Genomic DNA, 21070 nt, shown 5'->3' with positions numbered 1-21070 from the left:
CGAAAATCGAATCGAGGATGCGAGAATTGTAAGAAGCGGCGAGTGAAGGTTCGTTAACTGCTCGTTGTATACGAAGATATGACACTTGTAGACTCATTAGTTTTAGTGCAACGAAGATGACCCCTGTGCTAATTGCGTCCGACGAGGACAACACTGTCAACGCATTGTACAATGGAAAAAGCTACTGCCGATCCCTCCAACACATCCTAGTGCTCCATCTCTGAAGCTACAATCAAAAGAAAGCGAAGTCAATCTGTTACATCTACAATTATATCACCATTTCCAAACCCACACAATCCAGACACTCTTATTCGCTCCTGGGGTGTGGGAACAGGCGTTGCAGCTCTCATTTCAATTCGACTTCTTAGCAAACGCTATTTTATGTGTTTCTGCGCGGCATTTGTCCGTACTAATGCCGGAACACACGTCATACTCAACAACTGCCTCTGCTCACTTGGGCCGCGCCCTGTCTCAGTTTCGTCACAAATTGTCTTGGGATTTCAAATCGACTCACATTGACGCATTCATAGCGACTTCACTCTTATTACAGTATGAGATCTGGACCAGCACCGATGAATATTCATCCTCTCCAGACGGCTCAACATCATTTGACATGCCAAAAGACCGAATTTTTGCTTTTTGTTCAAGCTTGAAGAAAATGTTTCTCAACTGTCTCCCGATTCTAGGCGATCAGCCGTCAGCTTTCTTGCCACACATACGGCATGATTCCATGAATGTCCTTATGAAGACAGCCGAAATCAGCAACAGCATGTTAACCGCATATCAGACTATCTTTTTGTATGAGCGTCCACTCAGTGCAAATTCATTCAATCCTCCGATATCACATGCTCAGGGCACGCATCTTGTTGATTCAAAACGGTGGCAAAGCTCTGCCCCAAACATTACAGAAGTTGCAAACCCGATCGACGATTGCTTTAAACCCATCATCACTCGGCTCTGTGTTATCCTGTCCTTTCTCCCAGAATCGCTTCCCCCGGCCAACATTGACCGGAGATCTTCTATGACATCTGAACTCTTAAAACATATACACCAATTTCCAATAACATGTCATGGTCCATTCAATTCTATGATCCAGCAAGGGAACTCTCATGCGCTTTTGTTACTCTTTCATTTTTATCGTGCTGTGAGAATTTTGATCCCAGCGAATGAATGCTGGTGGATTCACAAACGGGCGAGAGTGTCGGAAATTGCGCTGAAAGATTGGCTGATGAGGCGGACAACAGCGCAGGCGGAGGAAGCAACCTCGCGCGAATGAAGTTCATTTGCACTTCATTCAACAAAGTCTAGACTAATAGTCTGCTAGGAAGCCTTTTCAATGCAAAAAACGACTACTTCGAGATTTCTATTAATGCCTCGTATCGCTCTTTCCGGCTTAGTGCAAACTTCGGAGTTATCGGTTTATTGACACATATGATGATCCTGATTTAGGTATAAAGATCCTGAGCTCCTCTGGATTTCTATTTCTTTCAAACATACCATCGCTCGCCCATCACAACAGACTTTGCTCGCGAACATGATCAGCCTACCCGAAGCCATTGCCTCCAATGAGCGTATTGCCTCTACCTTTCCACCTGGCCTTGTGGCAGTCTTTGTCGGAGGGACCAGTGGTGTTGGCGAATACACACTCAAAGCATTCGTTAAGTATGCTGTTAGTCCACGAGTGTACCTTGTTGGCCGGTCTCAAGTGTCCGCGGACCGCATCATCGAGGAGTGCACACAGCTCAACAGAGGGGGAAAGTTCGAGTTCATCAAGGCCGATATCAGCCTCTTAAAGAATGTGGATGAAGTCTGCAACCAACTCAAGAGCAAGGAAACGAAGGTCAATATTCTGTTTGAGACGCAAGGAACTATGGCTTTTGAAAAGAGTATGTTCATAACCCTACATTTCCACTCACATGGTTGATCATTGTAGAAACATCCGAGGGCCTCCCCTTCGCTATTGCTGTCGGCATTCACTCACGCATACGATTCATCCTCAACCTCCTCCCTCTCCTCCGCAAAGCAGATCACCTCCGTCGAGTCGTCAGCGTCGGCGCTGCCACTTGCGAGGGATCCATCGATCTAAGTAACATCCCGGGTGTAGGCATCCCCTTGCTACCTTGGCGTAACCAAATAGCCTCGATTCAGACTCTTTTACTCGAAGAAATGGCCAAACGTGCTCCCGAAGTCAGTTTTGTCCATACCGTTCCAGGGGTCGTCAAAAGCGGCATCTTTCGTGATTCTGAGGGAACAGGTATGGCGATTCGGATCGCTATTGCAAAATTACTCATGCCTCTGATTGCTACTTCACCTGATGAGTCCGGTGAGAGGCACACCTTTGTAGCTACCAGTGCTGTCTACCCACCAGGTCAGCAAGGCGCGGCACATGCCGGAGTGCCGTTGCATGGCATTTTGACGACGGCCAGGGGTACTGACGGTAAACCCGGCAGCGGTGTCTACTCGGTTAGCAATAAATGTGAGGTTGCCTCGCCAAAGGTTGAGGAACTACTGGCAACTTTCAGGAAGGATGGCACTGCAGAGAAGGTGTGGCAATACTTTGCTGCTGATTTCAAGAGGATTACGGGGACAGATGTTCCTTTGTGAATACCTGGTATTATTAGCATGGAAGCATTTTCCACTTACAAGAATCCGTCTCCACTAGTTCCTTGCTGCTAGTAATTCAAAAACAAAAATTTCGTAATCTTGGGCCTAAATTCGAGGATAGTTCCTGGGTAGAAGCACTCTATCAAAGAGTCTGGACGAAGCAGAATAATCTTTAGAGGACTTCCCTTTGCTCTGCCCAACCCTAACCCGAAATCACCCCAGATTTTTATTTCTATTCAACTACAGAAACCAAGTAGGAACAATTGAAGGCGAATGATGATGAGCGACGAAAGTGGGACAAGTCTGCAGAGTTGGGAGCTGGTATGGCTTTGATTGAGGCGTTGTCTGATCACGCAAGCATGGAGAGCGTTGTAAAGCCACCAAGTCATGTTCCTCTCACGGCAATCATCATCAAGGGAGGGTTGACCGAAAACCTATCCGCACAGATGCTGGCAGACATTGGATTTGCTATGGCTGTCTATCCCTTTCCGCTCATCTCGGCGAAAATCAAAGGTGTCAAGGATACACTCTACGGCAATGAAGGCAGAATTCAAGACGGATCCGCCACCTCAGGCTATATTTTTTCAAAGCTGTGTCAAGTTGTTGGATTTAATGGATATTGGAATCTGAAACAAGATACGCACGCTAGCGATCAGAGGGATAGTAAAGACTAGATTATCAACTTGATGTACGTAGAGCAAAGTCATTCCTAGTCCATGAGGCAATGCTCATCTTTTCTGAAATTAGGGCTTGTGACGGTAGATGCACACTGACTGAATAGAAATTTTTCACCATCCAAGCAATTGCCATTTTCGGACGAACACTAGCTATGGAGAAGTTCTTTACGCATTTTGCGCCAATTCGTCAATGATTGCGCTGACAGATAGTACTGTTTGGATATGAGATCTAAATATGATATTCAAATACTGACAATTGGGAATTATATCTCATGCTTGCTATACATCAAATATGCCGAGTTCCATCTCACTTCATCAAAAGTCCAACGGCCCAGGGAACACTCAAACCACGCAAATCACCATAATGTTGACCAACACCCAAAAACACAATTGGAATTCCTGTGGCATGCACCATACTCACAAGCGTTCCTACCATGTCGCCCACGGTATCACATTTACTGATGATAAACCCATCGAGATTACGTCCTGCCCCGAACGCTTGGTTGAAATTGCGCGCCTGCATAACACTATCTGTGCCAACGAGAGCTTCGCCAACCATGAAGATCTTGTCCGGGTTGGCAAATTTCGCGAATTTTTCCAATGAGGACATGAGACGTTGGTCATTGTGACGACGACCGGCAGTATCGATCAATACAACGTCGAATTTATTTGCAGCCCCATAAGCAACAGCATCTTTGGCAACATTAGCAGCATCTTTGCCATATCCCTTTTCGTAAAGCTCAACCTCGCCTATATTCTCTCGAGAGCTGAGTTCGGTCAAGTTTCTCACGTGTACGCGCAACTGTTCAACAGCACCAGATCGGAAGGTATCACATGCGGCTACTAGTACGCGATAGTTGTTCTGCAACAGAAAAAAGCAAATCTTGCTCAAATTTGTAGACTTGCCAACTCCGTTCACGCCGACAATAGAAATGACATATGGGCGCGGGGTTTGCCCCTTCGCGGTGGGTGCTGTGACGGCTTGGATCTCATGCAGCAGATCCAAAGATGATGTAGGAGTGAGGATCTTCCGTAGAGAAGCTTCCGTTGCAGTTCGTAGAGCGGCATCAACGCTCTGGAAATTTGCTGTCTTCTTTCCAACAAGTTCTTGTTTCACACCTTCGCACAATCGTAGGGCGGCTTCACGGGCGACGTTTTTCTTCATAAGATGATCTTCCATAGCTTTCAATGGTTTCTCGAGATCCTCTTCTGTTAAAGTCTTTCCACCCACAATATTACGGAAAAGTCCTCCAATGGCACCGAAGCTGGATCCGACAATACCACTACTGCCACCGGATTTGGCTTTCTCAGAATCTGCCTTTTCTAAAATCGAGTGTACCTCGTCACCGAGATCCTTCAACACAAATTGTCCCTTGGCAGTCTTTCGACCCCATGTATCCTGGGCTACCGCTTCCACTACAGGCGCTGGGGTTGCTTCATCCGCAGCAGCAACCGAGTAGTCCAGGTTGACACCATCATCCTCATCCGCGAGGCCTTCAGCGGTCCAGACTCGCGCCTTCTTTTCTTTCCCAGTCTTTCCCTTTCGCACACTTTCATCTCCCGAAGAAACGTTTGCACTGGCATTTGCTGCTTTGCGCGCGCGTCGCGATACTCGACCAGCTGGGCCGGATTTCGCGGTCAAGAGGTGGTTCGTGGAGGGGGTCCCGGGCCTGGAGGATTGCGGTGTAGCGACTGGCGAGCTTTCGTTGGAAGTCGCCGCCGCGGGGTGCGCAGCCTGTTGCTGCGCTTTCAGGAGTCAGTAGGGATAACTAAACAAGTATAAGATCCAGCGACATACCTATGAGAAGCGAAGCGTCTGATGGTGGAGGAGGACCGCCGTTATCGGATGCAACCAGCGGATTCTTCTTTATGTCACCGTATGAGCCGGTATACTCGTCAATAGAAGGGCCAGTAGTATCCTCCAATTCGCGAATTTGTTGATCGAAATATTTATCGAATGGATACTCATATATCCTCGCTCTTGTGCTTTTGAGTTGGTCCTTGTAGAGATCCACGAATATTATAGCAATATTGTCCAACAGTTTGTCCACCCAGCTGAGGTGAAGGAGCGACTGGTATACAGCCTGAAACATTATTCAAGGTTAGACTCAGGACAGGGTGACGAAACAGGATTGAACGGCAACTTACCACAAAGATCAAGCCTAAATCCTTTGCTCTTCTCCATTTCAATGTGTAGGTCTCCTTCCTGAAAGCTGTCGAGGCGCCATCTGTGGGAGCGACCTTTTCCTCTATGAAAACTTCGCTGATAAGACTGTTGACAATATGCGAGGCCACCGGGGCGTACGACCGGGACCACAGAACCACGCCAGAAGTGGTGATGATTTCAAAAGCGTCCAGCATCTTCTATGTATCCTGTACGCGACTGTATAATTGTGCGAAGTATGATTGATGTGAGACCTCGAAAGATCAGATATTTGTTCTAGGGTGGCGGGCAGCTTCTAGGCCTAAGGCAGGCGCCGCCGCTCACGGGCCACGTTGAGGTAGGGCGGTTACCTAACAAGCTTAGGCCATTTCTCTACACATCAACATTTCCATACTACGATCCATCTATCCTCTTGACACCTATCCCTTCGCATCCTCGTCAGGATCACCACCACCACCACCAGCCACGGACAGTCTCTTTCATTAATTTCCTACAGTCACTCACTGGTCAAAATGCAACGATCGCCATTCGCTCCGCTTCCAGCGCAATCTCCTCCACTTCACCACCCTGTACCGCAACATGTCTCGACAGTGCCCATGATGCGCTCACCGCCGCCTCCAGCTTCTCAGTCGGGGTATGACAATCCATACCAGCCGGCTCCGGCTCAAGGGGGCAGCGGTACATTTGCGCCCAATTTTGGAGGGTTCATGATCGATCCGACTGCTCAGATGGGATTCCAGGTTGGCAAGACGGCCATGATGGCTGGTCAAGAATATATGGAACAGAATGTTAGCATATCCTACATGGTGCTATTGGCTCTATGTACTGACTAGATGAAGATAAACCGCTACGTCTCGATACCCGCGCTGAAACACTACTTCAATGTCTCCAACTCCTACGTTTTGAGCAAGCTCTCCCTCGTGCTATTTCCCTGGTATCACAAGCCCTGGTCACGACAACAAGCTCGAATGGCCGCCACCGCAGGTCCTGATGGTCAATTACAGCAGCAACATTATGCCTCTGTGTTCCTTCCGCCTCGCGAGGATCTCAATTCGCCTGATATGTACATTCCCACCATGGCTTTTGTGACGTATATCCTGCTCTGCACTGTCATGGCTGGTCTACGCGGAAGCTTCCATCCGGAGTTACTAGGCTCTATCACTACGACTGCTTTGGCGGTCGTTATATTCGAGATCCTTTGCTTAAAGGTAGCCATGTACATCCTCGCCATCAGCAATGATTCTCAATTGCTTGATTTGGTAGCCTACTCGGGCTATAAGTTTGTTGGAATCATTGTTATTTTGTTGACTGCCGGGATTGTTACCCCGGCACGCGGCACTGGTAGCTGGGTCGGCTGGGCTGTATTTGTATACACCTTCCTCGCCAATGCCTTTTTCCTTGTAAGCTCGGCTTTTTATTGTTGCAATTGACTTCGCTTGCTAATGATTCATAGCTACGATCCTTAAAATACGTTCTCCTTCCTGACTCAACCGGCGATGCCCCAATGCGTTCAGGCACCATGCATACCGTGGCGCGCGGTCAACGCAACCGTCGCACACAGTTCCTCTTCATCTACTCATATGTCGTCCAATTCATCTTCATGTGGGTTCTGTCACGTGAAGGTCCTCCTGCCGCCACAGCAGCTGCATCTTAAACATGATTTGGCAATTCAAATATTCTTAGAAGGATTGCTGGAAGCGAGCAGTGTTGGATATTTATATAACAATGTATGACATGCAGCGGTGTTTTTTGTATGTAGAACTGCGTTTTAACGTGATCATGAATTCATTAATCTATTCAAAACTATCGTGTAAACTACGGTGTGTCGATGTAAGTCGCATATACTTTCACGAATCTGCAACTAACAATCGTTAGTTTTATTCCATCAAATGTGAAAATGACAATGATGTTCGAATGAGAGGTCCTCAGAGATCTTGGTGATAATGGTAATATCAACCGCCAAAGGCGTCAATTACTATCTAGGCATGATATGGTGTAATCATCGGGCAGAATGTGACTTGAGAGGAAATCAACGTACCGAGTGAAAAAAAAAAAAAACTCTGCAGGAGATGTGCCGAATCGTGAGCAATTAACTACAACTAATCAATGTTAGTCAACGGCCAACACGGGTAATATTGTAGACAATGTAGCGAAAAGTAGAAGCAAATCAGAATATGTAAGAAATTGAATATCACACGACAGTTCTGTATCGAACCTCCGGCGAGAGGTTCACAGAGACTGGGTCAATCGCAAATTACCGCATCATGCAAATAGAAGAATACACATAGATTTCTGACTTACCAGAGACGAGCTGGCTCAATGCAACCGAACTCTTCATTCAGATGCATCGAGCGAGTAGTGGTCGTTATGTAAACGATATAAAAGAATTAAAAAAGTTCGATGTTGACGCGGAAGAAAAGTTCCTTTAGCTTGCTCGGCACGGAAAATTATATCCTCCGCCATGGAGCCAAGTCTGTCGAGCTAGGCCCGAAAAAGAACGCCGGCAACCCTAATGAGGGTGGCCACACCAAAAATCCGCACACAACCGCTGACAGTCGCTGATTGGCCCAGGCCTAAGCGAGACTTCATTGTGGGCTCCCTCGTCCCCTTCCACCCAGACAGCCGAAATTCGCGATCACTGCACAGCACGTAACGACTTCGACTGACCAACGTTCTTTTCGACAACAATCATACACCGCCGCACAAACGGAGTTGTCGACCGTGAGTCTCGCCCATCCTTTCTACGCTTTCTACACACACAGCAATTACGATCTTTGCAATTTTGATAGCCGCCAGGACGCTCGAAAACAATATCGCTAACTCTACTTGATTTGCAGACAGTCTTCGCCATGGCCGCCAATATCGATATCAAGACCACGTCGTGGAAGCTCGTGGAGGTCGGTCGTGTAGTCCTCATCCGCTCAGGACCATACACCGGCAAGTTGGCCACCATTGTTGAGATTATCGACCACAAGCGGGTATGTCGAATCGCATCCGAACATGTTGAAGGAATACGAGGAGGAAGATGAATTCATCGGCTAACGACGATGATACAGGTGCTCGTCGACGGTCCTTCCACTCAAGAAGAGAAGATTGTCCCTCGCCACTCCCTCGCCTTGTCCCACGCTACTCTCACTCCCTTCGTTATCCCCAAGCTTCCTCGCGCCGCCGGTACTGGCCCCGTCCGCAAGCTCTGGGAGAAGGAGGAAATCGACAACAAGTTTGCCTCCAGCAGCTGGGCCAAGAAGAACGCTCAGGTCGAGCGACGAAAGAACTTGACCGACTTTGAGCGCTTCAAGGTTTTGCGATTGAAGAAACAGGTACGATCGATGGCAGAAGTGCATACATCAGATATGCACAAATATATTGAATATGTTGAATACTGACTTGTTATCCTACAGTCCCGCTATGAAGTTCTCAAGGCCGCCGCCAAGGTCAGAGCCTCCGCTTAAATATGAGTCGAGGTTCCGGGGGGAATAAATGAGGGAGATTATTCGTTTCTTCTGAGTTGGGTGGTTTTCCAAAAATGGCTGGAGTTCATGTGATCATGCTGCTGTTGTTGCATTATAAACTTTTTTTTGAACAGCGACACATCCATCTTATTTGAGAAAAAAAAAGGGAAAAACAAAACTTCTGATATCCGGGACGGTTTTAGCTAACTGTTCTTACTTGAGTCATGAGATGTTTTCTTTTTTTTCTTCGTTGTACTACAGATCGATCCTGGAGGACACGGCAAAGAGGACATGCCGATTTCATTCTGAGAATTACGGAATAACGAAATGAAAAGTAATATCAGGACGAAGAAATGTCCTTACTTGTTCAACCTTGTTGCAAACGATGGCGTAAGCTCGTAGATCTCCTAATACAGATGAATCGCATATATAATAGCAACTGTACAGAACGGCAAGACTCTTGATGCCTCAGGCTCGACTTCGGCTAGCGCACTAACCCTTTTGGGTCAACGGCGCATCGGCCCTCATTGAATGTGGGAATTCACACAGCTTGCACAGCGGGCTTCAACATCACCACCAAAGAACTACAAAATTATACCTCTTGCCAGCAACCCTCCAGCAACCCTCAGGTACGTCATATTCAACTTTCATATCGTCAATTGTGTCTTGGATCAAAATTTCTACCTTCGATCCCTACCACTACCCCACCACCTATAACCTTAACAGCTCGCTACATCGTTTCCTCGCATCCAGAACCTCGAACCGCCCTCAACGCTTATCGCTAAGAATAACGCAACGAGTACTGACTTGCGGGTATTGAATAAACAGGTGTTTTTGGACGTTCACATCAAATCATCAACATGGCCAACCCCAGAGTCGAAGAGCTCCCCGACGAGGAGATCCCCAAGGCCGGTGTCGAGGATGCTGGCAGCGACTCCGAGTCTGAAGCTGGCGAGGAGCCCACCATCCCCGGTGGTGCTGCCGTTACCATCCACTCGCGCAACGAAAAGAAGGCCCGCAAGGCTATTGGAAAGCTCGGATTGAAGCATGTTCCCGGTATTACTCGTGTTACTCTCCGCCGACCTAAGAACGTAAGTCCGATGAACCTCGATGGGTGAAGCTGTGGGTGAACTGTGATCTACGGATACCAGAAGCTTGCCGACTTTTGCGTGGATACGATGGCTAATAATCGACAGATCCTCTTCGTCATCAACCAACCCGATGTCTACCGCTCTCCCTCCTCCAACACCTGGATGTACGTATACGTCATGAGTCAGCCCTGAGAATTATGAAGTTGACAATGAATAGTATCTTCGGTGAAGCCAAGATCGAAGACTTGAACGCCCAGTCTCAGGTCAACGCTGCCCAACAGCTCGCCGCCGCCGAGGCCGCTGCCAGCTCCGACCCACACGCCGGTCACGACCACTCCCACGAGGGTAAGGGCAAGGCCCCCGAGACCGAGGCCAAGAAGGAAGAAGAAGAGGATGACGGCGAGGAAGTCGACGACTCTGGTCTCGAGGCCAAGGACATTGAACTTGTCATGGCTCAAGCCAGTGTGTCCCGAAAGAAGGCCGTCAAGGCTCTGAAAGAGAACGACAATGATATCGTCAACTCGATTATGGCGCTGAGCATATAGGTTTAGCGTGATATGATCTTGCGTTCTGTGTCTTTAAAATTCAAAACAGATAAGCCTATGACTCGTTGGCTTATTGTGGAGCTGGATGAGTTGATGCTCTGATTACCATGTAAATCAATCACAAACATTTCCACATCATGACTCATCTGGTAGATTCTTAAGTTTTGTAGTAGATCTTGTTATTGTAGCTGTACATCGAAATGATAATTTGGTGCTAGTCGATTACTATGTAGTTTGTCGAGTTTGTTCCCGGCTTTCGGCGGCTGAGATCACGTGACTAGTTCGGCAAAGAACAACAACCTCCTCAACATCCCGGGAGCATCAAGTTTGCACGTCAGGCTCTTTCTCCGCTCAATACCACAACACCATCACAATGGCTGCCCCAGTACGTCAATCTCTCTTACCGCTTCGATGATACTATTCACACATACAATTGACGATGACTAACCCAACTTGCGTCACAGCGTAGCGCCGCTCTCAAAATCGACTGGACCAAAGTCACCAGCTCCCTCGGTCTTCGCGGCCAAACCGCAGCATCCCTCCAAGCCTTCAAGAAGCGCAACGACGATGCCCGCCGCAAAGTGACTGTTCTCTCTGAGCAGCCCCAATCTGTCGACTTCGCGTACTACCGCAAGACGCTCAAGAACCAGGCCGTCATTGACGAGATCGAGAACCACTTCAAGACCTTTAAGCCTGCCACCTACGATGTTTCCCGCCAGCTCAAGGCTATCGACGCCTTTGAGGCTCAAGCTATCAAGTCTGCCGAAGAGACCAAGGGTCGCGTTGAGGCGGAGTTGGTGAACTTGCAAAAGACTTTGGAAAATATCGAGACTGCCCGGCCGTTTGATGAACTTACCGTCGTACGTCCCTTCATACTCCACCTGGCATATGTTTCTGGTATTTGATATACTAATTATTCACAGGACGAGGTCGCTACCGCCCAGCCCGAGATTGACGAAAAGACCGCATCGCTCGTGTCAAAGGGCAAGTGGATGCCAGCTGGATACAAGGAGAAGTTCGGAGACCTCTCCATCCTGTAAACAGATTGATAGTCCGTCTGTCCACATTCAAACGACTTCACTCATCACATCCTTCTTCGTCAATGTCTCCAAGCGACTGCAATGCAAGCAAAGCGAGTGGAAGATGTTTTCAGTCGTTCCTGTATAGAAACCAAATAACTGTTCAATTAGATGCGTCCTCTCCAAGGGGTTGAAAGACCCAGTTTACAATTGTATTTCATTTGTCTGCTAATTTGATTGGCCTGTTCTGCGTCCAATGCTCATCAATATTATCACGGCTAGTGCTTTCCTACAGTACCAGCGAATCATTGATCATGACAATCCTATCTCAGCAGAAAATAGATGCATTTGCAATACGGTGTCATTATTTTCCTCGAAAACAAAGGAAAAATTCCGTGACAAATATCATAAAACCCAGGAGACGAAAATGTATGCCAATACGGGTAGTTAAGACGCGTGGGAGCTCATGATGTGTTAACAGGTCGGAAATAAGCAGATATACCACCAGTCAACATTCGTGAGCAATCGAGTAGATGTACATTCAGATCCGACACAACCGGAAGGAACATTACAAAGATCCTAGACATCACCCGGGTCAAAAGCACAAGTATTTTGCACATGTGTCAATATACAACTACTTGGATCATCCTTCCATTCGTTAGGCAAGAGCGTGCATACCCGTATCTCGAATGTGATAGATATACTCCAGACTCAGACCCGCCTCGCAGTAATGATACCCAGGGTATGTATGTTAGTGCACCGACCGATGCCGTATGGGCACCAAGTCATAGAAGAATTCCTTTGTTCGATAGCCCCAGGTCCCACACCCCGATCTATTAAACTTCCTACTTTGTCATTTTGGGAAGAATTTTTGCGAGGAATGGAAATCGTCATGCAGTAAAATCAAAAGCAGAGGTCATGGAATCATTTACATACATACGTAGGTATGTGTATTGGAATGCGCGAGTCATGCAGCAACCCTACCCAAATTTAGAGACGGCAGCTTAATATGGAGGTTGATATAGAGCCCCTCAGTTTTCAGCAGATGGAGGATTCCAGGATGGAGGGGTAAGTTTTCTCCAACTAATTCATGTATTGTTAAAGAATATCTCAATTCCAAACCGGATTTTATTCTTGATCCGAATAGATCATCCGTCTATACAACTTTGAATGATGAACGTGCATGTACACCCATGTCCCCGGCGGCTATATATATTGGGACTGAAACGTACTTGGGTACATGTAATAACTAACATTGAACTCGGATCCCGCCATCCATGCACGTCTTTTGCATTTCGTCTGCTTAATTGGCACCGGTCCATAGCCCTGGGAACCAATCTCTCCTTTTCATTTAAAATCTTGTAAATAATGGTCTGATCTGTGAGTGTAGGGCAGGTATACATGTCGATGGTGGGACATGTACATTACGCAGATCCACTTCCCCTCATGACATTTTGCCGAGCAGGCGCCTACAACTTTTTATAACTCCAAGTTACTTAATACAAGCACACATATTATTGACAGACTGAGGCTTCTAGCGTGTTGGGGTACTTTCCGCATCAGTCCCTAGCTATCCAGCGAGGACACCGTTTTTGAGGAGCCTAGTGGCTTCAGGGTCTAGATCGATATATCGATACTACATAATTTGACGCCACACTTTTCTTCTTCGTTTCTCTTCTCTCACTGCCCCTTCTCAATTCTTTTTGTTGTCTTGTCTCCCACTTTTCGAACCGGTTGGCAACGACACCTCTTTTGCTAGTGATTAGCTGATTGGACACTCGCACGATCGCCCGACACCCTGGTTCAGTGTGCTGTACAGCCGGAAAGTCAAATTTCAAGTTTATCCGCTGTCTCGGGTCCATCATTATTCATACGACGGTTTGTTCCTGGCAGAAATATAAGAAGGACAATAGGAAGAATTAAAGTCTGTCTCTACTGAATAGAATCATTTTGGTGTATAACTTTACAGGCAACGACCTGGTAAGTCTTATTGTACAAAGCTTAATGTATACATAGTCCAGACTGACGTGCATAGTGACACCGCTGATTCAGATCCTGAATCGCATATACTTCCCTAGACATTTGTGAAGGAACCAATAAAACCACCTCACAGAGTTACCCGGGAAAATCAAACAAGGATTAGAAAAAGTAAACAGAAAGGGAAGAAGGTTGACTGCGCAAGCGAGCATGGTGTCTGCCCTTTGGCATCTTTTTACTCAGACCGGACCAGTGTGCTCTCATATACCCATACCTCAAACACGGCATGTTCATATCTGCATGTCAATGTCAATAGCATCAAGACCAAAGAATTCGAGCGGACTACACATCTTCAACCAGGAAGAGGCAAGAAAGGAAGAGTGAATGGATCCATCCTCACCACCGTTGGCACGACACCACCACCACCACCTCAGTAAACTAGAATGTCTCCCCCCCGAACTCCTCGAAAAAATTTTCTTCCACAGCCTCTCCATTAACCTCCCACGCTCATCACTACAAATCGCAGCCGTCCTCTCCAAACCCATAATCTACAAATGGCTCATCCGGCTCGCCTTTAGCAGCACAAACCCTAGTTCTCGACACGGCTTTTTCACTGAAGATTTCTTACCTTCGCCGCTCGGGTTTTGGGCGTTGTCGAATGTCGAGCGTACGCTGTTGCAGCAGGAGATTTTGACGTGTAGGTGGAGTACTCTGCCATTGTTTCGGGAGTGTCAACGGGAGTATGTCAAGCATGTCCTGCGGCAGAAGGGGGCGGGACTGGTGTTTGTGTCAAAAGAAGATCAGGCTGGGTTTGAGTCGATTGATGAGATGTTCTCGCGGCCTATGGATTTCGATAAGGCCGAGTCTGGCAGAAGGGGAAGTGGGGATTTAATCCTGAAAGCTAAGAGAGCAACGGAAGGAGGAAGGGAGGTGGATATGAGGGTGTCGTTCTGGTTCCATTTCGGCGGCATTCAGATCCGTGAACCGTCGCCCGTCAGCCATGAGATTGACATGTTTCGTCTGCCCTGTCCGCCATCGCCGAATGGGAGACCGCGGATGCCGGATAAATTGCTGCATGCGCCGTGGACAAGCGAGAAAATTGAATTTTTGACGTTGTTGTCGCAAGAAACGTACATCGACGAACATAATAACAGTACTGAACGCTCGCACCAGGTGCTGCGGCAACTCATTCGAGATCGGGATTATGTCACGTTTGCGACGTTGTTAGAGTTGAATGTTACGACGCGAGACTACAGTTATCCGCAGAAATGGCGGGKCAAGACGCGGCATTTCAAAGAAGCGTTGAGGCATGTGACGGGGCTGAATGATCCCTTTGTCAGGCTGTTGTATGAAAAGCGATGGGATTGTTTGAAGGACAGGAAAGTGAGAGATGAGGTTTTGAAATGTATAGAATTATGATCTGTTCAGACAGAGTATCACGAAATATGTGTTGGCACCCGCCCCCCAAAAGCCCTAATACTTCACATATTCTAAACTCATTTGTATGAGGTGATGTGTACGCTTTTTTTTGCAGAATGAATGGTGGTGGTTCGGGAGTTTTGGATACGGGGGGGACCTCAAGCTGTATTTACAAGCTGTCAGGCCTCTCTCGGCCACGGATTGTGTATGTGACCTGGCGGCCCCTACGGCTGCCTATGTAAAATCTGTGAAAAGACCTTAAATTTCTATAAGAAGTGTGATGTAATTCATTGTTGAACGTCTATGAACCATTGTTTGCGCATATTATACGACACAAGCCGTACCCAATGTTTGTCCTCGTTTTCCCAAGATTGAAAGTCACGACTTATGTAGGGGCACACCTCTTCGAGAAAGCGTCTCCCTAGTTGTGTGTGTCTATTGAGACTGCCCTTATAAAAAATTGCCTTTTCTTGTGGGTTTTCCCGGCTTTCCTCGATAGACCCTGGCAATTCGATCATAAAATCCAATAACCATTTGCCCAATTTTCGTGCTAGGTTGACATCACTGTCGGATGTGTTGCCCTCGGGAGGGCACCGGTAGCTAGACAAGTCCATGGCCCATTGGGTCAATTCGGATGAGTCAGGGGGCATGCTTTCGGCGTTGCAGCGCAACAGCAATAGGAAGCAATACATGGCATCCGGCATGGGCAACTGTATAGCCTGAAGGAAATGTTGTTGGGGAATGGCATAAAATATACCGGTAGATAGATTGGGATACCCCGGAGGGGGTGCATTCTCCAGTCTTAGCCGAAGCATATACTCGTCCAATCTGAGAAGAGAGGTTAGTGCTCTCTCATGCCAGGTGCTAATGGCAGTGCGTATTCCTGAGTGAAGCGCATCCCTTGAAAATTGCACATCGTGGCCATTACCATCGTCGCCATATACGTCTCGAAAAATTTCCAGCAGATCGATATCCTCGTCTGTGAATTGATACCCATCGCCGTCGACCTTCCGCCGCCCACGAAGTAGGTAATCCGGTATGACTCGGATATTCATCACTTGATGAGTATCCTTAATGCCAACGATTCCTGGGCGTTGTCCATAAATAACGACCCTGTTTAGTGGGACGGTGAGAGCGTGGTACGTAACTCCATCTGGTCCAATTCCCTCGAGAGGATCGCGATAGGGAAAGTTCCTGATATAGTCCTCCCCACTACCTCGTAGAATATAATCTAGATCTGGTTGTTGCCTGGGGTCCAGCACGATGCCAGCACCAACCCAATGTTTCCAAACAATCATTTGCAACAATGCCGGAAACTGAGTTAGTATACGCTTTTTGGTGCACCATCTGCATCGCAGAATTGTCACCTGCAGATTAACCCGATCCGTTTCGTCCAGACGCATGGTCTCGTAATCGGCCGGCTTCAATGCATCTGCGATGGCGTCGTGTGCAGTTTTGATCTGGTGCCGCAGTTCCACCGATACTTGTGGAAAAGATCCATCTTTGAAAAAAGCAAGTCGAATCAACGTCCGATATATACGCTCACTCGACACGGCAGAAGCCAGGAACGGGCTCGCGCGACAGAAATTGGTCTCGAGCGCGTACAGAAAAATTCTTTCGAGCAGCTCGACGGGTAGCTGTTCGAGCGCAGATGAGCCATTACGACGTTTGGATTGAGCTTCTTCAGGCAAAGAAGCCGAGGGGTTGGCCTGTTGAGAAGCAAATTTCCATCTGCTTTTCGATCGACGGTCGGCTTCGCGGGCTGCTTTGCGGGCGCGAAGTTGTGCAAAGGAAAGGAGTGGGCGTCCTGGACGGCGCTTCCGCCTTTTCGGCGCGGTCAGGTCATCATTGTAAGCGCTTTCGGGATTCTGAGATGCCTGTCGCTGGGGTTCGGTGTTGGGCGGAAGGGTCGACGACAGCGTGGTCATGTCAGTAGTGTCAACATACTTCCGAATATTGATGGGTGGAGAGAGCACGTGTTTCGACGTCAAAAGCTTAAAGGAAGAGGAAGGAGCGACCTGACGTGCATGCAGGAGAGACAGACGGGGAAAGAGCGAGAGAGAAACATCATTGGCGGGGAGCAGTGGAGTGCACGTGCGGGTCATGATGTCAATGGCTAGGGCTTGAGGGCCAAATAGCCCTAAGCCCTGTGTCTCTGACGTCAAATGGCTGGCCAGACCCAGGGATGGACAGAGCATTCTTCCAAGTGTGGCGCGCTCGACATCATTCCTGCTTTGCGACTGTAGAATCAAGGAAGTGACATCAGCTGCCAGAATCTTGTAGAAAATGTCGCCCTCCCTTTGTAGCGCCTCATCTCTGTAAACGTCAATCTGCCACATCTCTGTAAACGTCAATCTGCCACATTGTCGATCACTAGCCAGCCTGTTTTCATCATCAACGCCCCCCTTGCCTTCTCTGTTATACGCTCATCCTTATATCATCGTCACTTTTCGTCAGGCACAAACATAGCTATATAATACAGACTTGCCTCCCAGGTACCGTCTACTCGAAAAGACCATCATGCTTCCAATTGCAATCCAAACCACTGCCTCCTCATCCACATCGAGTGTCTACACGACTTCAGTGAAGAGTATCAACGACTACTTTGACGAAGACGACGAGTAATCTTTTTCTCTGTCCAACAAACAAACAAAAGTTATCATCATGGGTGCTGTTGTCTCTTGCGTACGTCATTCATCCCCTTCCCCTCTTTCCTACCCCTGAGGGGATGATATACTTACATGTATACTGGAACAGATCGAGTCCATCCTGGGCGCAATCGGTAGCTGCCTGATGGCCATCGTCAACGGCATCGGCGCAATCCTCCAGGCCATCATCTCTGGCATCGTCACCGTCTTTGACGTGATCATTTCCTGCGTTACGTGCGGCCATGCGGGCGGCCGAAGACGACACCGGCATCGTACGACCACGAGGGCGACTATATAATCCCCTTGATCTTTCCTTATCTTAATTCTCGCCTCCGGCTTTCTTCTACGAGTGAAGACACATTGATCAAACCGACTCGCGCTTACGATTTGAGTGTTGTGATGATGGGATGATTCTCTTTGCTTTATGTCTATGTTTTTACTGATCGCGAGTACCCCATTTCGTCTTGAGTGCTATTATCATACCCTTTATGCAATACTTTCAATTGATAATTATTCATCTATCATACTTATAAACTTAAATACATGTATAATTAAAGTAGATACACGTAGCTAAGAGTTGGTCAGTATCCGAAGTATGCCCCTCACCCTCCCTGCGAAATTCAGCGCATACCCCGTCTCCACTACACCCTTACACATCTCCCACGCCCCCGTCCCATTTGTCCTGGGGGTCTCTCCCTTATATATCGGGTAATCAACTCTCGGCGGAATTTGCGTTCCCACGATCTTCGGAAACCGATCAACGCATACAGCCTTCAAATTACTCACCCCTCTTAACCCTTCCTCGCCCGCAAAGCGTCCGTATCCGGACCCCTTGACACCTCCAAAGGGTAATTGGACGGCATAAAAGGCGCCAAAGTCGTTGACGGCAACCATACCGGCTTTGATGTTGCGGACGCATGTCTCGACGTCGCGCGAGTTGTGGCCAAAGACACTTGCGCCTAAGGCATAAGGAGTGGAGTTGGCGATTTCGATGGCATTGGATACAGAAGAAGCGCGCATGATTACCATGACGGGAGCAAAGAGTTCAATTTGTGCGATGCGCATTGTCGGTGTTACATCGACAAGTAATGTAGGTGTAAAGTAGTGTCCACGCGAGTGCTTGGGGTGTTGGTATCGTTTACCACCGTGAATGAGTCGAGCACCTTGCTCTACAGCTTCGGCGATCAGAGTTTCAAGTCTTGCAAATCCAGCAGGCGAAATCATGGCACCGACATCTGGCGTAAACGAGTCGTTCTTCGTATCCAGCAGTATCGAACCCAGAGTTAATGCTTTGATCCGCGGCGTCACAATCTCAACGAGTTTATCATATGTGCCCGGAAGAGCAATCACACGTTCCACACCAATGCAGTTCTGGCCTGCAGACTGAAACACGCCGCGCATAAGAATAGAAGCAATTGACTCTAGCCCTCGTACCGTAGTCGAATCATCAAGCACAACAAACGGATCTTTTCCCCCAAGTTCCACTGTAACTGGAATCAAAGATTTGGCGGCTGACTCGCAGACTTTGTGCGCCACGGGTCTGGACCCGATGAACGTCAATTGCGAAATATCTGCGTGCGAGGTCAATGAATCCGCGACTTGCGGTAGACACACCACCAACTGCACAAGGTCTGGCGAATGACCAAGGCTAATCAACGCTCCACGGATAACATCCACGAAAAAACCAGAGCACCACGCCGTCTGCTCCGATGGTTTGACCACAATCGCATTCCCCGCAAACAGCGCACTGATAACAGGCGAAATCAAATTGTGGAATGGATAATTCCACGAAACACACGCAGAGACAACACCAAGCGGTTCGTAGCGTACACTGTTCTTTTTGTACATCATGAGAAAATTCGTAGGACGACTTTCCGGTGTCAGAGCCTTCTCGCCATGATCGATTGTCCATTTCAATTTTTCTGCGGTAACCAGGATCTCGCCGAAGGAGGCGTCGACTTTCGTTTTGCCGGAGTCGAGGCAGCAGGCTGCTACGATGTCGTCTTGGTGGTCGAGGACGTACCTGTTCCTCACATATTAGCTCGATAGAGAGCAAGGGGGATTGGAAACACCGACTTGAGTAAAGTCTTGAGCAATCTCCTCCGCTGCGCAAACGTCGTCTGCGCCCATTCAACTTGTGCCCTTTTGGCATCTTGAACGGCCTTGTCGATAGACTCTCGTGTCGCAAGCGGTATATTTGTAGAAAGTATCCGTCCGTCGGCCGGGCAGTAGCTCACGATGCGCTCTGTGTTCCATTTCTATCGATACTTCGATCAGCTCCACACCAAACTACTGTGACGAGAAGACAACTCACACCCTGAGCCTGATCCTCAAGAATCCGTTTTCCTTCTCCTTCGAGATCTTCCCATTTTGTCCCGTTCCAGTCTGTTCGTAATTGTTTCGGCAGCGGCACATTGAACGTTACGGGTGCTTCAGCTAGACTTAGGATATAGCGGTATCCTACGTACAGCGCGATAACGGAGACAATAGCAGCGACGGAGCCGGTTCTGAGGGATTCCGAATCGATGTCGAAGTCCGCCCAGAGTCGCTGGACGTGGGTGAGATACGTTCCAAGCAGGCTCTCCATTGTTGTACGATCAATTGATGACCTTTCGGCACGAAGGTGGCAGACGCGGAAACTCCTTTTTTTTGTTCCGCGATCATTTGATGCGTGTCATATTGCCGGATTTATTTTTGGAAGAGGAGTAGATGGAATACAAGTGGCCAATCCCTAGGCGGACATGAAGGCGGTGTATATGATGCAGATGACCCTAATGTCTCATTAGCCCTAACTACTGTTCAACCCTAACTCCTCAACAAACTCTGTCGACGAGGTAGTTTTGGATGATATATCTTGTGAGTTGTGGAGATTATTCTCTATATATTTCATTCCATACATTTATCGGCAATTCAAACAATAAGCGCTGGGGTTTCTGGACCCTCGAAGCTATACGTTCGGTCAATGTCTGCCTGCTACAACAAGCCAAAGTCCCTGAGGACACAGACTATGGAGTCCTTCCTTCCATAGTACCGGAAGATGTAGCCAAGAAGAAAGAAGCTCTGAGTAATATTGATTTCGTTATCTTGCCACTATGTGCCATCAATTGTTTTTATTTCCCTATGGATAGAGGTAATCTTTCACCGAACAATTAGCCTACTCATTGTGATGGCATATGGAAGCGACATACTGAACCGGACTAAGAACATATTGAGGGCTCTTTGAAATAAGTACTCAACTCTGTATTGTTATTCACTAGAACGACCACAAGGGGAATTTAGGACAAGCAATTGAGAGACCTGGAGGGGATTTGAGTCCACGATAAGCGCAAAAATCTATAGGTATACACCGGAAGTCGAAGAGGGTCGGCACGATTAGACCTGAGTGCAATATTAATTTCTCCTTAGCAATTAAGTAGAAAAATAATATTTGAAATAGCAGGTACGATTAACGGTTTGACGTTCGTCGCATTGAAG

At 47.8% G+C, this 21070-nt stretch overlaps 9 protein-coding genes across 9 annotated transcripts; 6 read left to right on the top strand and 3 right to left on the bottom strand.

Annotated features, from left to right (window-relative positions):
- Positions 1–1534: 1534 nt before the first annotated feature.
- BHQ10_001092 (uncharacterized protein) lies at positions 1535–2604 on the top strand (the record flags this gene model as incomplete). Its single annotated transcript, XM_040873090.1, has 2 exons — positions 1535–1886; positions 1934–2604. The coding sequence occupies 2 exons, from the start codon at positions 1535–1537 to the stop codon at positions 2602–2604; spliced, it is 1023 nt and encodes a 340-aa protein (XP_040729597.1).
- Positions 2605–3588: 984 nt separating this feature from the next.
- On the bottom strand, positions 3589–5642 carry BHQ10_001091 (uncharacterized protein; the record flags this gene model as incomplete). The annotated part of the gene is made up of 3 exons (XM_040873089.1): positions 3589–5027; positions 5080–5365; positions 5430–5642. 3 exons carry the CDS (start codon positions 5640–5642, stop codon positions 3589–3591), a joined length of 1938 nt encoding a protein of 645 aa, XP_040729596.1.
- Positions 5643–5957: 315 nt separating this feature from the next.
- On the top strand, positions 5958–7099 carry BHQ10_001090 (uncharacterized protein; the record flags this gene model as incomplete). The annotated part of the gene is made up of 3 exons (XM_040873088.1): positions 5958–6233; positions 6285–6845; positions 6899–7099. 3 exons carry the CDS (start codon positions 5958–5960, stop codon positions 7097–7099), a joined length of 1038 nt encoding a protein of 345 aa, XP_040729595.1.
- A 1195-nt stretch (positions 7100–8294) lies between these two features.
- On the top strand, positions 8295–8897 carry BHQ10_001089 (uncharacterized protein; the record flags this gene model as incomplete). The annotated part of the gene is made up of 3 exons (XM_040873086.1): positions 8295–8423; positions 8502–8765; positions 8847–8897. The coding sequence occupies 3 exons, from the start codon at positions 8295–8297 to the stop codon at positions 8895–8897; spliced, it is 444 nt and encodes a 147-aa protein (XP_040729594.1).
- Positions 8898–9757: 860 nt separating this feature from the next.
- On the top strand, positions 9758–10533 carry BHQ10_001088 (uncharacterized protein; the record flags this gene model as incomplete). The annotated part of the gene is made up of 3 exons (XM_040873085.1): positions 9758–9988; positions 10049–10152; positions 10206–10533. 3 exons carry the CDS (start codon positions 9758–9760, stop codon positions 10531–10533), a joined length of 663 nt encoding a protein of 220 aa, XP_040729593.1.
- Positions 10534–10906: 373 nt separating this feature from the next.
- On the top strand, positions 10907–11573 carry BHQ10_001087 (uncharacterized protein; the record flags this gene model as incomplete). The annotated part of the gene is made up of 3 exons (XM_040873084.1): positions 10907–10918; positions 10998–11393; positions 11457–11573. 3 exons carry the CDS (start codon positions 10907–10909, stop codon positions 11571–11573), a joined length of 525 nt encoding a protein of 174 aa, XP_040729592.1.
- A 2340-nt stretch (positions 11574–13913) lies between these two features.
- BHQ10_001086 (uncharacterized protein) lies at positions 13914–14948 on the top strand (the record flags this gene model as incomplete). Its single annotated transcript, XM_040873083.1, has 1 exon — positions 13914–14948. One exon carries the CDS (start codon positions 13914–13916, stop codon positions 14946–14948), a length of 1035 nt encoding a protein of 344 aa, XP_040729591.1.
- Positions 14949–15235: 287 nt separating this feature from the next.
- On the bottom strand, positions 15236–17867 carry BHQ10_001085 (uncharacterized protein; the record flags this gene model as incomplete). Its single annotated transcript, XM_040873082.1, has 2 exons — positions 15236–17262; positions 17690–17867. 2 exons carry the CDS (start codon positions 17865–17867, stop codon positions 15236–15238), a joined length of 2205 nt encoding a protein of 734 aa, XP_040729590.1.
- Positions 17868–18147: 280 nt separating this feature from the next.
- On the bottom strand, positions 18148–20183 carry BHQ10_001084 (uncharacterized protein; the record flags this gene model as incomplete). Its single annotated transcript, XM_040873081.1, has 4 exons — positions 18148–18166; positions 18228–19619; positions 19673–19854; positions 19911–20183. 4 exons carry the CDS (start codon positions 20181–20183, stop codon positions 18148–18150), a joined length of 1866 nt encoding a protein of 621 aa, XP_040729589.1.
- Positions 20184–21070: the final 887 nt, after the last annotated feature.

The sequence above is a fragment of the Talaromyces amestolkiae genome (genome assembly GCF_001896365.1).
Source record: "Talaromyces amestolkiae strain CIB chromosome Unknown scaffold1.1, whole genome shotgun sequence".
Classification (NCBI taxonomy): Eukaryota; Fungi; Ascomycota; class Eurotiomycetes; order Eurotiales; family Trichocomaceae; genus Talaromyces; species Talaromyces amestolkiae.
The sequence above is the reverse complement of the archived record's forward strand: the minus strand, read 5'-3'. Positions and strand labels throughout refer to the sequence as shown.